Source organism: Salarias fasciatus, chromosome 5, assembly GCF_902148845.1.
Source record: "Salarias fasciatus chromosome 5, fSalaFa1.1, whole genome shotgun sequence".
NCBI classification, from domain to species: domain Eukaryota; kingdom Metazoa; phylum Chordata; class Actinopteri; order Blenniiformes; family Blenniidae; genus Salarias; species Salarias fasciatus.
Window position 1 is genome coordinate 2,403,343 of NC_043749.1, and position 14,872 is coordinate 2,418,214.

The 14,872-nt window shown below is 41.4% G+C and overlaps 1 protein-coding gene across 1 annotated transcript in view; it reads right to left on the minus strand.

The window, feature by feature from the left end:
* Positions 1 to 410: 410 nt before the first annotated feature.
* cntn6 (contactin 6) overlaps positions 411 to 14,872 on the minus strand; it is a 69,188-nt gene continuing 54,726 nt past the window's right edge. Inside the window, exons 19-22 of the mRNA XM_030091114.1 lie at positions 11,150 to 11,330; positions 3,694 to 3,806; positions 2,912 to 3,080; positions 411 to 578 (exon numbers count right to left, since the gene is read on the minus strand). Coding sequence (XP_029946974.1) covers positions 490 to 578; positions 2,912 to 3,080; positions 3,694 to 3,806; positions 11,150 to 11,330 — 552 coding nt within the window. The 3' untranslated portion in view covers positions 411 to 489. The remainder of the gene's footprint in view (positions 579 to 2,911; positions 3,081 to 3,693; positions 3,807 to 11,149; positions 11,331 to 14,872) is intronic.

Sequence of the window (14,872 nt, forward strand, 5' to 3'; positions counted from 1 at the left end):
ACAGGCGCGCACTTCCTAAAGCAACACACTGAGCTGAAAGTACCTCCTCATACAAAAATGTCAAGGATTAACACTTCGGCCGAGCAAGCAGAACAAAGGGAGAAGTTTTCATGGTGAACTTGCACATGGAAAATGTGGAATGGTGAGGGTGGGCCAGAAACTAGTGCTCAGGTTGACTCCTCAAGAAAAAAGATAAGAAAATTCATTTTACCATGTTTATCAAACACTTGCGTCCTGGAGGGCTGCGGTGGTCCTGAAAATAGGCAGATGAAAGCGTTTTGGCACCAAGCTGCTGCTTGTGAGCAGCAGTCCAGGCACACATCACGGGACAGGTGAGATTCCAGGGCGTCTGACATCCTGTCAGAACATTCTTTCAGTGGCTCGCCACGTCGTCGTCGTCGTTTCCAACAAAAAACTGACATGTGAAGAAAGACCGTGAAGTAGATCCATTCTAACGTCCGGAGCTGTTTTTAAAGGCATCGAAAGAAGCTACAAAATAAATGTAGAAAATATAAAAACCACCAGAAAGCTGTGAATGGAAACCAGAGCTGGGCACAGGGATCCTTTTGAGTTAAGACCTGAAAGGAAAAAGAAAACACACCAAAGTTAGCAATGAAATGAAGCGCAAACGCATTGTGTATCTTTTTAAGAGCTTGATAATCAGTTCTGGAGGGTCCGTCGAGAAATAATACACATTCAATCGTGCATAAACTGCTCCCAATATCAAGTTAAGAGTGCCTCATTACCGCAGAGTCATCGTTACTGGATGGGGCACTCGGAAGTTAAAACATTCATCCCAGTGTGAAATTTGTGCAAGAATTGGGGTAATTCATGTGTAATGACATATTCCAATATTATGAGGGAGGAGATCTGTGTAGTGAATAACAGAAGCAGGCAAGCAGAGAAAACTTTGAAAAGTTTTGACTTCGAAGAACATCAGGAGCCTTCTGAATGGGGGACTTATCGGACATTCCAGACGAAGTCCAGCATCCGTGTTTCAGTCTCAGTTTAGACCAGTGGCCTCCACTGGTCAGTGATGTGGAGGGAATACCATGTTTTTCAGTCAGCATTTTATACTTTCAACTTCCAAATCCCCCATGATGCACCACTCTGCATTATCTATGAGCCAGATTGCCTATTTTTTTTTCCCCCAAGTACGATGAGGCCATGATCCATCCTACTTTGCCTCTGATTGGCTCGTGTTTGCTGGGGCCCTGTTTAAGCAACACATTGAAAACGTCGTTGCATTTTTTGTTTCAGAAAAATTTAGCTTTTGCATGGCAGCATTTTGAAAATGATGTCGGCTGCCACATAAAAAGGGCAGAAACACTGAAAACGACGTGGTAAGCATGCTAAACCATGAGTTTTGGTTTCGTAATGTTGCTACACACACATACACACATGAGCCAATCAGAGAACAGGGCGGGTCGATAATTTACGCTGAAAATATGTGACAATGAGCAAATACATTGAATGCATTTTGACTAAGTCGTCATTTCAAGTCAAAAATCAATAGTATGCTCTTCCAACGGACCACAACATCGGTTAGAACAGGCTGTCTTGGGACTGAGAGATCCCATATTAGAGCTGATCCCACATGAACCAGAGCTTCAGAGTTCTCCTCAGATGCGTCTTTTACACACACTTTGTTTGATGGTTTCTCCTAAAACGCCTGCTTTTAATTCCCCCCCTCCTCATCGTGATAACGCCATTATAAACTTAGCTTTGTTTTTGTCCGCTCTCCTGTCACAGCACTTTGTAAAAATGCTGTTTTGAAGAGGGGCTCTATGAATAAAGTTGGTGATGATTATGTTTGTACTCTCCACTCTGCTGTTTTATGTTCAAGGTAGAAAGAAATCCACGATAACTTTGTACGTAGCTCCGACAGAAAGTGCTCTGTTAATTTGGGCTGTGTTTAAACAGAGCGAGCGGGGCAGGAGTGAATTATTGGAGACTTCAGAACTTCTGACAGGAACGTAAAAAAAGCCGCACTGATAACAGTTTGTTCAGTAATTATCCAGAATTCAACTGTTTATTATTCAGTCTGAGGGCAGACGACATGCTTTATTTACATAATGGAATGAGTTTAGTATCGAAATGAACATATTCTGTTTAATGGAGAAATATTACATGATGCATCTTTGGTAATAATATTCTCTTCACTATCATCGTAACATTTCATCAATAATCTAATAAGAGTAATAACTGCAGTTAATAATGTAATAGTTTAGAAATACATAGCTGCATTTATGAGAGAAAAACCCTTTTCTTAGCAGTTTTGGTGCAAGTTTCTGATCGAAAATACTTAAAGTGGATGAATTGTCATTATTAATATTTATTAAGGAGATATATGATGGAGCACTTTTTTTTTTTAACTTATTACATTATTGGCTTTATTACATTAAAAATAATCAAACTTGTTAAATTATCTGCATTTATCACTTGATTGGTTGTTACCGGGATAAAGATTAACTTTGTTTGGGTTTGTCCACAAAAAAAAAAAAACTCAGAAATGAAACGGTATTATCATATCATTGTTATCACTTTTAATGGACGGCACGAGCGTTATAGTCTTTAACCAATTCAGTCTGCATGTATCGCATGACAGCTGCTAAACAAATAACGTTGTAGTTACAAATGAAATCCAATATTTTGAACCGCTTTCCAAGTTTTGGACCCGTTCGGCTGGCAGGCAGACAAAGAAAACATCCTGGAGGCGGCTATCGGTGCACATTCTCTCCTCTTCCAGCAGTTTTGTGCGCGTTCTGTCTGCCTTGTTGAAGCTCCGGCTGAGGCTGATAAACAGTATCAGCCACACGGCGGATTAGTTACACACGACGCGCCCGTCCCACTGCCGCTCCGCCTAATTCCAGCCGAATCATCTGCATGCTGCGGAGTGAGCGGAACTTACTGGACATCTTTGGTATGCGGATGGGGCCGCTGCCGGTGCCGTCGCCGCCCTCGGTCAGGGCTTTGATCTCGATGAGGTAGTCCTCACCCGACGGGATCTGCAGCTCGATGCTGGTCTTATTGGTTTCCAGCACAGCGGTCCTGCCCTGCCAGTTCTGGCGATAAACAACCTGCAGGAGAGCAGCAGAGAAATTATGGTTTTACGTCTAAATTCAGTGTATTTCATCAATTTATTCTGCACTTGAATTGAATTGGGCGATGTTCAGAGAGCCGAACCCAGACTCTCAGTTTCGTAACATGAAAAGATATTTCTGAAACGTTCACTCTTAATTCACAGTGTCACCGTTGCCAAATTAATAAACCAGTCATGTCTACATGCGCTGTATGCGAAGCCCGCTACAAAAGACTTATCATTAAATGAGCAGGTCTGCCTATCTCTGGAGAATTACACATAAATATATATATTTGTGGGAAGCACTATCAAAAACCAGCCTTTCTTTCTTCCCACACAAAGTATGCAAAGTGGATCAAATATGATTCATGGTAGAATGGTTAGAAAAAAACAGAATTCCCTCTGTGCCATGACGCCTTTCGTTTTATCACCTGGAACAGATCTTTTAATTTTGAGAGGCCAGACAGGGCCAATCCATAATGTAACACCGCAGTGCTGAGGTCTATCTCTCCTCCGCAATGAGAAAGCCATTTATTGGGATGACAGCTGCTGAGGCTGTATTTGTTTTCCTCCAGTTGTGGAGTTTCTTGCTATTACTCTGACAAACTCACCTTGTATCCTGTCACCTCAGACTCATTCTCCATCGCCTTGACGTGCTCCCAATTTAGAAAGATCTTGGAGTTGGTGAGGTTCCACTGGATGCCCCCCGGCGGCTGGCTCGGCGCTGCCAGATATGCAATTACACAGAAACAAGGTTCGCAAATGAGTGCGTGAGCCGACGTCGTAAAGAGGGCTCTCCACACCCGCTCGGCACTCGGCCTTGATTTAATCACCGCATGTTTGCATTTTATATGATGTAGTCTTTAACCTTCGGAAACTCACCAGGGAGACGCGGAGGTCACGAAAAATAGAGGATGCACGCTCTTTGATTACCCTTTCATTTACTGGTGTGGAAATGTTGCTAATAAGGATGAAATGGAAAGTTCACCCTGAATCAGCGGGAGCAGAAGGCTTCGCCGCATCTCGTTTCTTTGCCTCCATGAAACGCTGTGAGTCAGGTATCAAGGCTGCGGCGTTCAGCAACGTGAAACACAATGCCCAAGCTAATAGCGCTGCAATTTTAGTGAAAATACAACAGTTAGCAGAGAGTTCATCGTAATGAGGGCGAAGGACATTATACAGCTGTTCCCCACTCATTTAATCTGAGGCACATCTAGTCTTTATCTCTGTAGAACCTAAATACATCAGCTTTCATGCAGTCTTAATGACTCCAAAGACCAATTCTTTATGATCTCCGAAGAGTTCGTCCAGTGCCTGTGGTGAGTCTTTCAATACGGAGTAGCTGCGCCACAAAAATGTTTTTTCAGGCAAAGGTAACATTACGAAGGTGTAGATCATAAAAAAAAAAAAAAAACATAATTTGGTCCATTTAAGTGTAGAAACATAATTGTTTCTATTGTCTAAGGAGCAAAAAGCAAAAGTGTGCATCCACTTATCGGCAGTCACGCTTTTATTGTGAAGTTTGTTATGTAAGGAAGTCGAGGGAAAGTGGAAATAACGCCAGAATAAGGCGGGAATTCTTCACTCATTGACGTCATCATTCAGGAAAACGTGTGTGAGCCACAATGTGTGATTACAGCCTGACACAATGTGCTCATCCGGATCAGACAACCAGTCAGAACCAGTTGTTTGGGCGTTTTGGGCGTCCGTTAAGACGACAATACAGCAGAGCCACTGAAAACACTACTTTTTGAAAATGGCTCCCAAAAAAAATGGAAAACAAAAAAAAGGAAATTTTGGAAAACAGTTCATCTGCACATGCTTGGATGTAAGGACAATGGCATTGTTTTCCTCCAGAGAGTCGTGACTCCCAGTCCAGATTCTCCTGGATTTGGTAGTTTGAGAGTTGAGAATCATCAGGAAATACAATCCAACTGGGCTGTCTGTCCATATGGATGTCTGTGTACTTCCATTTTTAATGTTTATAGTTGATTGTTCTCTGAATGCCTGTATGAACGGAAACGCAAAAATTCTGCACTGTCAATTAAAACGGTCAAACTCTCTTCTCCTTCTCAGGTCCTCGGTCCTCTCTGCTCCACACAGCAACTCACTCCCTGACTGATATCCTCGATGCCCGTGCTTTTCTAGTCTTGTCCAGTTATTCTTTCAGGTCTTGTTTTTGCCATATGGCTGATCTTTTACCCGTGTTACTAGAGTCGCCCTCTTTCGTAGCTGTATGCCGGCTGGAAGTTTTTGACACACACACGAAGGACTAGAATAGTTTGTGTGGGATGTAGCACAGCACAACGTGTTTGGCTTGGATTCAGATAAAAATTGCATATTCAAGATGATTCATACAGAAAACTAAGTGCAAAATATTCACACACTGCTTGTGGACTTAATCCAACTCATGAATAGACTTGACTTCATCATTCACTCATTTTCCCATTCACTGATCTGTAGTACGAGAACTGCAATGCAAAGTACGCTGACCTTTGACCTCCCGTTTCCTCACACACAGAGCCTCAGACATACCGAGAGGAAAAAATCTCCTGTGCCAGTAACAGAAAGTGCCTTATGATGGCATGCATCGGGTTTGAGAGGTTCAGTTGTTGTTCGGTGAGACTGAATGCTCCTGAAAATGTCACTAACGTGACAAACATTTCTGAAAAAGATGACAGGACGCTTTAACAGCCACAGTTCAGACGGCCATTTCAATGCTGACAAAAAATATCAAACTTTCCACCAGATTTGTGTTTGCAACATTCCAGAGTTTAACTTCCCAGCATCCAGATGTTGTCTGATACATAAATAAAACACATTTCAGTTCAGGAGCCACACATACAGTCGAATGTCTTCTTTAGTGGGCCAGACTAGTAAAATATTGCCAAAAAAGCTCTTAAATTTAAACGTCAAGGTTTTTTCTGGGTTGTGGCACAGAATGAGGAAATGTTTTTGTATTTTTTGCTGATTTGTTTATATTTGCTGCAAAACCACCACAAATCTCACCCACAAATCTTCTGTCTTTCAAATTCTGACTGTTAAACAGAATAATTACTACACAAGTTTTGGCCTCATATTTAGAACCCCTGGAATATTGTGCCATGTAAATCCTGATTACGTGACTAGATTGACCTGATCTCATTGGAATTCAGCTGAGTGGAAGTGACGTAAAGCCTGTTTAGGGTTCAACCAGAGTCCATGGAAATGACGAACGTCAGTCATGCAACATTCTTAAACAAAAAAATCCTCATGGCTTCTAATGAATCCCTTCTAGTTCCAAGAGAAACACAACGAACTCAACCAGCCAAGTTAACAAATCCAAACAATGGGTTTTCTCAGTGCAAAGCATGATGGGATTAACCCACTGATGAAAGGGGTGATATTCCTGGTAGACACAACCTCGTCACATCAGTCTCATCACTTTAGTCAACCTGCATGTTAAAAAAATGCCCTGATCTCTAATTTGCAGTCAATTCACTAAAATTCAAGAGGAAATATGACTTCTAAATTCTGAATATCGTGAAGTTTGACAGAATCGACATCATCTAGGATTGGACTCAAAGTGAAGCCGTGCTTTTCTCCCCACTGTGCACTAAAAGTGCACACAAAGCAAGACAATGGTTTGTGACCTTTGCTGTTGTCACAGCTTGTTGAATGGCCGAGCGCTGCAGAATATTTCTAAGTCTGACGAACAAAATACTTCCAAGTTTGACATTTTAAGTGGAGAAGGTGGCGGGTATAAAAGGTTCACCCTCCTGTTTCATTCACATGTGGAAAACTGCAGTTCCTGCGTCGCTCCGACCTTCTTTCGACAAGCCTGAGACATTTCACTTCCTGCTTTGTTTTATAAAGACAAATCTTAGTGTAAAATAATTTGACACAATTAATTAATTGATACAATTACTGTCTGATGCCAGAGAATAATTACTAGGAATTTTTTTTTGCATTTGTTCCTGTTATTTTTGTCTTAAAAAGCAGTTTGACACGTTTTAAGGAATCAAGAAACTGATTAATGATTTTAGAATAAATTTGAGTATTTTGATTTTGATTATAAATTGCTGTTTATGGAGATTAGCAGATGCTGCTGTAAAACACAATTTATTTTTATTCAGTACATGATTTTGTGACGGACTGATGACATGGATGAGGAGATGGATGAATGATTTTTTTCCAGTCTTGTCACTAATCTTCAACTTTCTTTCTAAAGAAATTCAGAATCCAATAAGACTGTTTTACTCAATAAATGATGACGGATGAAGGTTGTTCACGAAGCTGTCCTTGGGTCTCTTATTTTGAAAACACCTTCTGTTTCATCTCTAAAATGTCGTGCTTCGTCTTCTCGCCTCGCAGGCATAATTTTCCCAATCAGCTCGCTACCAGGAATGAAAGGATTTCTGCGTGAATAAGGTTCAGAAAAACTTGTTTGTGAAACTATTTTCAGATTATTGTAAGGTGTGTTTACAGGTCTCAGTAAAGAGTGTGTTTGGCAGCTGCAGCTCTTCTAGAGTTCTCAGCAACACAAAGAGGGCGGAACACGTCAAAGGATCCACTTCAAACTGTGACTTCTGCTCTACAAAGCTGTGAATGGTCTCGGGCCTGAATACGTCTTGCAGAACGTGAACCATCCAGACCTCCGAGGTCCTCAGGATGAGGTTTACTGAGAGTCAGAAGAAACGAGGTGAAGCGGCCTTTAGTTCCTCTGAACCTCCGGGACTCCGGACACACACACTCTTTTTAAATCAGGATGTAAACAAACATTAGATTTGATTTATTCTATTACTTTTATATCAATAAGCTTAAAAACAAATCCTTTATTTGCTGTGAATTCCTTGTGCCTGAATGCTGTAGAGCAAGTTCTGCAACCTTTATGACCAAAAGAGCCATTTTTGTGATTTTCCGCCAAGTCAAGTTGTTCTGGCGCAAAGCGTATTTAACCTTTAAAATGAGGCCAATGCAGCTCGCAGAGTTTCATATATAGTTTTGATGCGCATACAAAAACTACTTTCTTATGATATTATTTATGAAGTTTAAACTACAGTTCAGAATAGTAAACATTTTTGCATATTTAACACATTTTGTGCCTGATTCTAACAGTTTTACTTCTCTTTTCAGGCTTTTTTTTTTTTGTTGACGTATTTTGAAATTTTAGCAGTTTTATCAATTTTACATCTTTTTAATCAGTTTTGCATGCTTTTTTCCAACCATTTTTATTTTCTTCTTTTAGAAATTCTAGACAGTTCAAGTGTTTTTAAGCTGTTCTAGCACTTTTCCCTCTATTTCTTGGGGTTTAAGCTATTTTCCCCAATATTACTTGTACCTTTTTTGATTCCCTGTTGAACCAAGAGCGACAAATCATTCTGAATAGTACTGTGGTGTGCCACTATAATAAAAAGTTAAATGTTTATTCTGTGTATGTATTTTCTCCAGGTACTCCAATTTTCTCCAGCAGGCCCTAAAACATGCATTTCAGCTTCAAGTGGGGTCTTAAATTGCCTGTAGGAACAACTGAAGTCGAACCAAGACATTTCTCCTTTGAAGTATACAAACTATAGAACAGAATTCTGAGTAGAGCGAGTTAAAGAGAAGTTTCTTATCTCCAACAGTAAGTAAAGAAAGTTGTCTGATTATTAAAATTTTAAAAAGTTAAAGCGATACTTCAACATTTTGGCAAATTGGCCCATCTAGGGCAATTCGGTAGTCATTTAGAACAGCATACTTACTTTTTTTGTGAGGGCGAGCTGTTGTTTATTCAGCGGTGAGTCTGAGGAGAGCTTCACGGCGGACATAATGGAAGTGGATGGTACAGTAGCTTCCCTCGTCAAACTCATCAATCCAACACAATCCAACAACCCCAAAACACACTTTGGTGGACACGTTATAATCCCCACATTCACTACGCTGTGAAATATTAATGCAAAATTACGAGATTGAGCGTTTTTTTTGCGAAGATTGCTAAGACGGAACTACTTACTAAACATGGCGTCTGGGCGTAGTGATCTCAAAAGAAAAAGTAGTTCCCAATATTTGCTTCAATGTCGTAATGCTACAATATTATTTGTTGGTGTTTCACAGCGTAGTGAATGTGCGGATTATAACGTGTCCACCTAAGTGTGTTTTGGGGTTGTTGGATTGTGTATTTGATGAGTTTGACGAGGGGAAGCAACTGTACCGTCCACTTCCATTATGTCCGCCGTGAAGCTCTCCTCAGACGCACCGCTGAATAAACAACAGCTCACCCTCACAAAAAAAGTAAGTATGCTGTTCTAAATGACTACCGAATTGCCCTAGATGGGCCAATTTGCCAAAATGTTGAAGTATCGCTTTAAACAAAAGTCTCCCTCCAAACTTGCCTTTGATCGAACCTTGAAAAATAGACTCTGTCCTCTATCTGTAAAAGGGCTGCATGAACAGAAGGATTAATTGCAGAGAGGAGCCTCTGTGTCTGTGCCCACACAACACTGTTTCAGACAGGCTTGAAAAATGATGGATCTATTCTTTATTGATTTCTCATTCATCTCATTTGTTTCCACTCAACTATCACCGAGCCGACGTGGTCTGCGAACCCCTGCAGTCCGTCTCCTGCTTCTCCAGACCTCGGCTCTGTACAACACGCTGAGGCGCGAAGCCTTTGGCTCTCTGATCAGCGTGCAGCCAGAAGTGAAGCGGAGTTTCTAAAGAGAGGTGGCAGAAGCAGCTGTAAAGTAGGCGGACGTGCAGATGTGCAGATGAGGAAAACAGCTGGTACGGCTCTTTCTTCCTCAGAGGCTGTAGTTTTGCACTGAAAAATTGTTGATTTTGTGCCTTTGAAAGCAAATGCAATGATATGCAAGATTCCCCGTTCATAGAAAGTTGAAGCTGAACATCCATTATGCCTCGCTGTCCGTTCAAAGAGAAGCACTCCTCATCTGAACTTCAAACAATTTCCGTCAGGTGAAAAAGGCCCAGCGGAGACTTCCTCAAGAAAGGTGAAGAGACGTGGTCTCCTTCATCCCCCACTGATTCTTTTCTATGGGTCGATCATAAAGGGGCTCCTGACCTACCGCTGCATTGTGGGAAACAGGAGGGACCTGCAGCGTGAGGGTCACAGAGCACATCCTGAACGGACCCCGACCTCCATCACCGCTCTCCAAATAGCCTCGCCAAGCACAAAGAGCCCGATTCTAAAGGACCAGAACCATCCTGAGCATCGCCCATCTCCCCCCGAAAACAATGTCCCTTAACTATTGCTATTACCATCACAACAACAGATCATGAGTCGGGTCGAAATCATCTGTCTCACAACATAATAACATAATAATATAATAGAATCATAATAATATGTTGAATTAATAAACTGCCATCTTCAGTAGAAGTAGTCTGACGTGTCAGCTCTCAGTATTTCCTGGTATTCTTCTTCTCGTGAGGATTTTTTTTTTTTTTTTTAATGGTTAGTGGATGAAAGCCTTTCTAACAACATCTCAGAGCATCTATAAAAAACATCTATGGGTTTAAGTATCTCAACTGCATTGATTCATACATGCAGGTGAAATATGGTGAAAAAAAGGGTCACTGAGGTGTTGAAGTACATGAAAACCTTTGTTGAACTCTGAACCTGAGGTTCTTCACTCCAGTACTCAGCTGAATTGCTCCTGAGTATGTAGACACTGGCAGGAGTTTATGTGGAAGAGCAGGATAACGGAGAGTCAATAAACTCCACCTTAACGTCACGCTGCCTGAACATAGTGCATCCAGATAGGATCCACGTTTCTACGCTTTCAGAAAGTTGTGTTTTCTGTGGCTCTGAGCACTGTTGTCATGTAAATGACACCCAAAATGCAAAAATGATGCATTTTAAATTGAATTTGAATTGAAGTGAACTGATTCTTTGGTAGATTTTTTGTTACTAATCATAAACAAACGAAGAATCTTTCAAAAGTGGAATGTGAATTTTACCAGCGAGTATTTCATTCAGATGATGTTTTCTTTAACTGTCACACGTTTCACACCCATCGCCTGTGATGTGTGTGTGGATCCAGGCTGGGAGCCACAGATCAGGGTTCTGCGTCCTCGTGTGTTTTGACTCACGTGGTTTCTTGGTGGTGATGTTGAACGGCGGGCTGCAGGGTCCGAGTCCGGCGCTGTTCTGGGCTCTGACCGAGATCAGATACACCCTGCTGGCCTTCAGGCCGGAGAGCAGAGCCGTGCTGTTCACGACTCGCACCCTGTCCGCCTCGCTCTGCTGAGATCCTTCCTCCCAGAACAGAACCTGGAGCAGAGAGACGAGGACTTCAAGTCATTTCCCGAGTCTGAAGCCCAGCGGAGCAGGTGCTTCTTCACAGCTACACACTCAGGTAATGAGTAATCGCTGTGGGATGTACAACATCGCTCCGAACAAAATGCACATTCAGGAACATGTTCTTGACATCATTTGTACATATACAAGTAAAAGTTAATGCGAGTGTATGTCTGTAACAAGTGCTTCAAGGCTGAGGCAGCATGTCTCATTTCCTCTGCTGTCAAAGCAAACACTCCTTCAAAGACAAAGTGCTCTCCCCTTCTCGTATTAGCTCAGGGCTACATTTGCATGTAAACTTTAATGAGTGTTTGCAGTGTTTGTGCTTTTCCCCCTCGACGCTGGATGCAGGTAATTTCCTTTGCTGGCCGATCTCCTGGGCTGCCTGTTCTCTGGACACTGGTCTTTGAAATGCATCATCTGAAAACACTTCCAGCTCGAAGAGCGAGGGCTGCCTGCGTAATGTACCGTAGAGTCAAACAACAATCTGAACACTTTGTTGCATTAGGATTCAACTTCTGTTCGGTACATTGTTCCAGAAGCTGAAAAAACACACGGATCAGCCACATCATTATGACCAGCTGGGTCAACCTTGTGCTGACCCACCAACAGCAGACTGATGTACTGCAGTGATTCATCAGCTGGATTTAACTGACTAAACTAACCAGAACATCAGGATAGCTACGTACATGCAGGATAAAGAATTTCCCAAAGTTAAGTACAATTAGCTAAGTTTTAGAATAGATCCTCAATATGATGCTTTTCTGTTTTCACGCCATTCGTTCAAAGGAAAGTTGAATCGTGTCGAGAGCTTCAACACGCATGTGAACGTTTGAGGGAAAACCAAATCAGACCGAAAAACAACCCGGATCTGTGATCAGCTCAGATACTGCGTGTCCCCGGGCAGTCCGAGAAACATTTCAGAACCGCCAGCGATACAGTATCAGATGAATCAGCAAAAGCAGCAGCAGCAGCAGCGGCGGGGGGGGGGGGGGGGGGGGGGGCTGACGGATAAGGGGCTTGTCAGAATCTGTATTCACAGCGAGATCATTTGTGACCCGAACACGAGAGAGGGGGAAACCAGATAGGTGAATGTCAAACAGATGGTTTGAGAGTAGGTGCTTATTCAATTGGCTGCACACAGGTTTTCAGCGATCTTGCTTGGGAGAGGAAGATTAGCAACAGAGCCTGGAGTTGCTGATAACAGACGCATGTAGGATGGTTTTTTTTTTCTTTTTTTTCCCAGCAGCAGTTTAATTATAGCAGTTTATCCAAGCACTAGGGGAAAATACCCAAAATACCAGAACAGATGAGGTTTACAGTTTTTTTTTACAGCACCTCTGCTAAAAACCTAAACACATGCTAAAAGAAGCAGCGACGAGCGAAGGGATCTGTTCAGACTCAAGCTGTCGTGCTGCATCTTAAAGGCTTATGAAGACAGTGGGAAAGAAAGTGCATCACTTCCAAAAGAAAATGCAAGAATACGTCTGGATCTGCCAGTAAAATACAGAAGTGGATGCTGATTCAAGGTTTTTGGTTTCACTCCAAGCCACGATATAAGTTGTTGCAGTGTTTCTCTTGAAGGCCTTGTACACTGAATCATGCTCTACATGAGACATGTTCTTACAACTGGTCTCATCCAGAGAAGCTTGTCAGTGAGTAAAAGCCTGTAAGTGTGTCGCAGGTCCATGTAAGCCTGTATACATGAGGAGAGAACAGTGATAGTTTTATGGTGGATTACAGAGAAATCAGGTTTGCATTGGATTGTTGTGCCTTCAAACTTCCTGTGTGCTCACTGTTACTCTGTCAGATGTGGGTAAAATAAGCCAGTTCACCTCCTGTAATCAATTACAGTGAGCTTTTCTAAACTGGGATTTATATTTATTGCGTGGTTCATCATGAAATTGCTTTAAATTTTTGAGAATAAATTATTTCTTGCTTTCTGAGTCTGCTCTTAGATATTTTCATATTCTACTTCTCTTTTCTTTCCTCTTCATGTCCAATATTTGTCCTTCGTACAATGTTTCTTCATTACCAGAATGACTTTCTCTTGTATAATATTAAAAATGCTGAAAAAAGCCTCCCAGTTCCATTAACTCCATATCCTGTATGACCATTTCAAAAATTCATAACATAACAGCCTCAGTCCACGTTTTCTGTTTGCTTGGAAATGTTACATTATTCCCAAATCTTGTCTTTGAAGGCAACATGACTTCAGCTTCCTGTAGACGTTCCATCTGTCATCTGAAATAATTCATTGCATTAAACCATGAAAGAGGTGAAACATCTTCAGTTTCTCTTTTTTATAAGACAATAATCAGTGTAACTACGGCTTGGATGAACTCCGACATATTGTGTTATCCTATTACTTTTATGTGTCTTTACCTTGTGTTGAATTACCTGTCCTAATTTTTCCAGTTGTTTTTATTTTGATGTAGTCTTTTTCAAGAAGGTTGGTTGACTCCCAAACCAAAAAACTTTTCAATTTTCACTTGAAAATGTTGCCCAAGAGTCAATTTTGCCCCTTCAAACACTTTCACCACGTAAATGTGACAGATATAGCTCTGGGTTTGAAAATAATCTTTTAAGCCAGAGCTCATTTTAAAGGATCTGGGGCTAAACTGAACTGTTCTGTCTGAATCCAGGATTTATTTTGTGGACAGCTGAAACATTACGAGACAAATGTATGAATGTCTCTTTTAATATCATGTCACGATACGGCCTCCGCCACAGCAGCGTGTCTTCAGGGGAGAAAAGAGGAGCGGAAATTGCTTCTATACTGTAAACTGCTGACAAACACTCAAAGCGAGTGCTGAAAATCCTGCATCAGAAAAAAAAATCACAATACAATGGTAAACAAGTCCCTGTCCCAACATTTATGAGATGTGGAACCGCTATCAGATTCAAAATAACCTTTTCGGTGGGATGTCTTTCCTTCAAGATTTCACTTTTTGTTTATATTCTACTGTAAATAACAAGTTTATAATGTCTTTTTATTCACACATCCCAAAACATTTTGTAAGTAGAGTTTTAAAAGTGGATGTGTGTATGGTATTCTCTCTGAAGACGTGAGGCTCTGAGGCTGCAGCTACCAGCTGAACCATCCTGCCCGCTGCTCATTGTTTGTTCTCTGTGCTGTTCTTTGCTCTCTCTTCACCCCGACCGATTGACGCAGATGGTGCCTCACCTCTGAGGCTGCTTCCATCTCAGCGCTCTCTCCCTTTAAAATGGAGTTTCTCTTCTTCACTATTGCCCATGAGACAGTGGTCGACATTTTGGGTTTCTACTTTAGGGAATCAGTACAACGCGCAATAAGGAAAGTCCTCGCTACATTTTAAATTGAGATTTTTATCAAATAAATGCCTTCAGTGGAACTAAAGGTCACTCACTGTGACCCCAATTAATCATCACTCATTGTTCAGAGGAATACATGAGGTGACAAAATTAAATTAACATCTCTCTGGAAGAAAAAAAAATACTAATCTATCTAATACTGTTCTATCAGAATATAACGA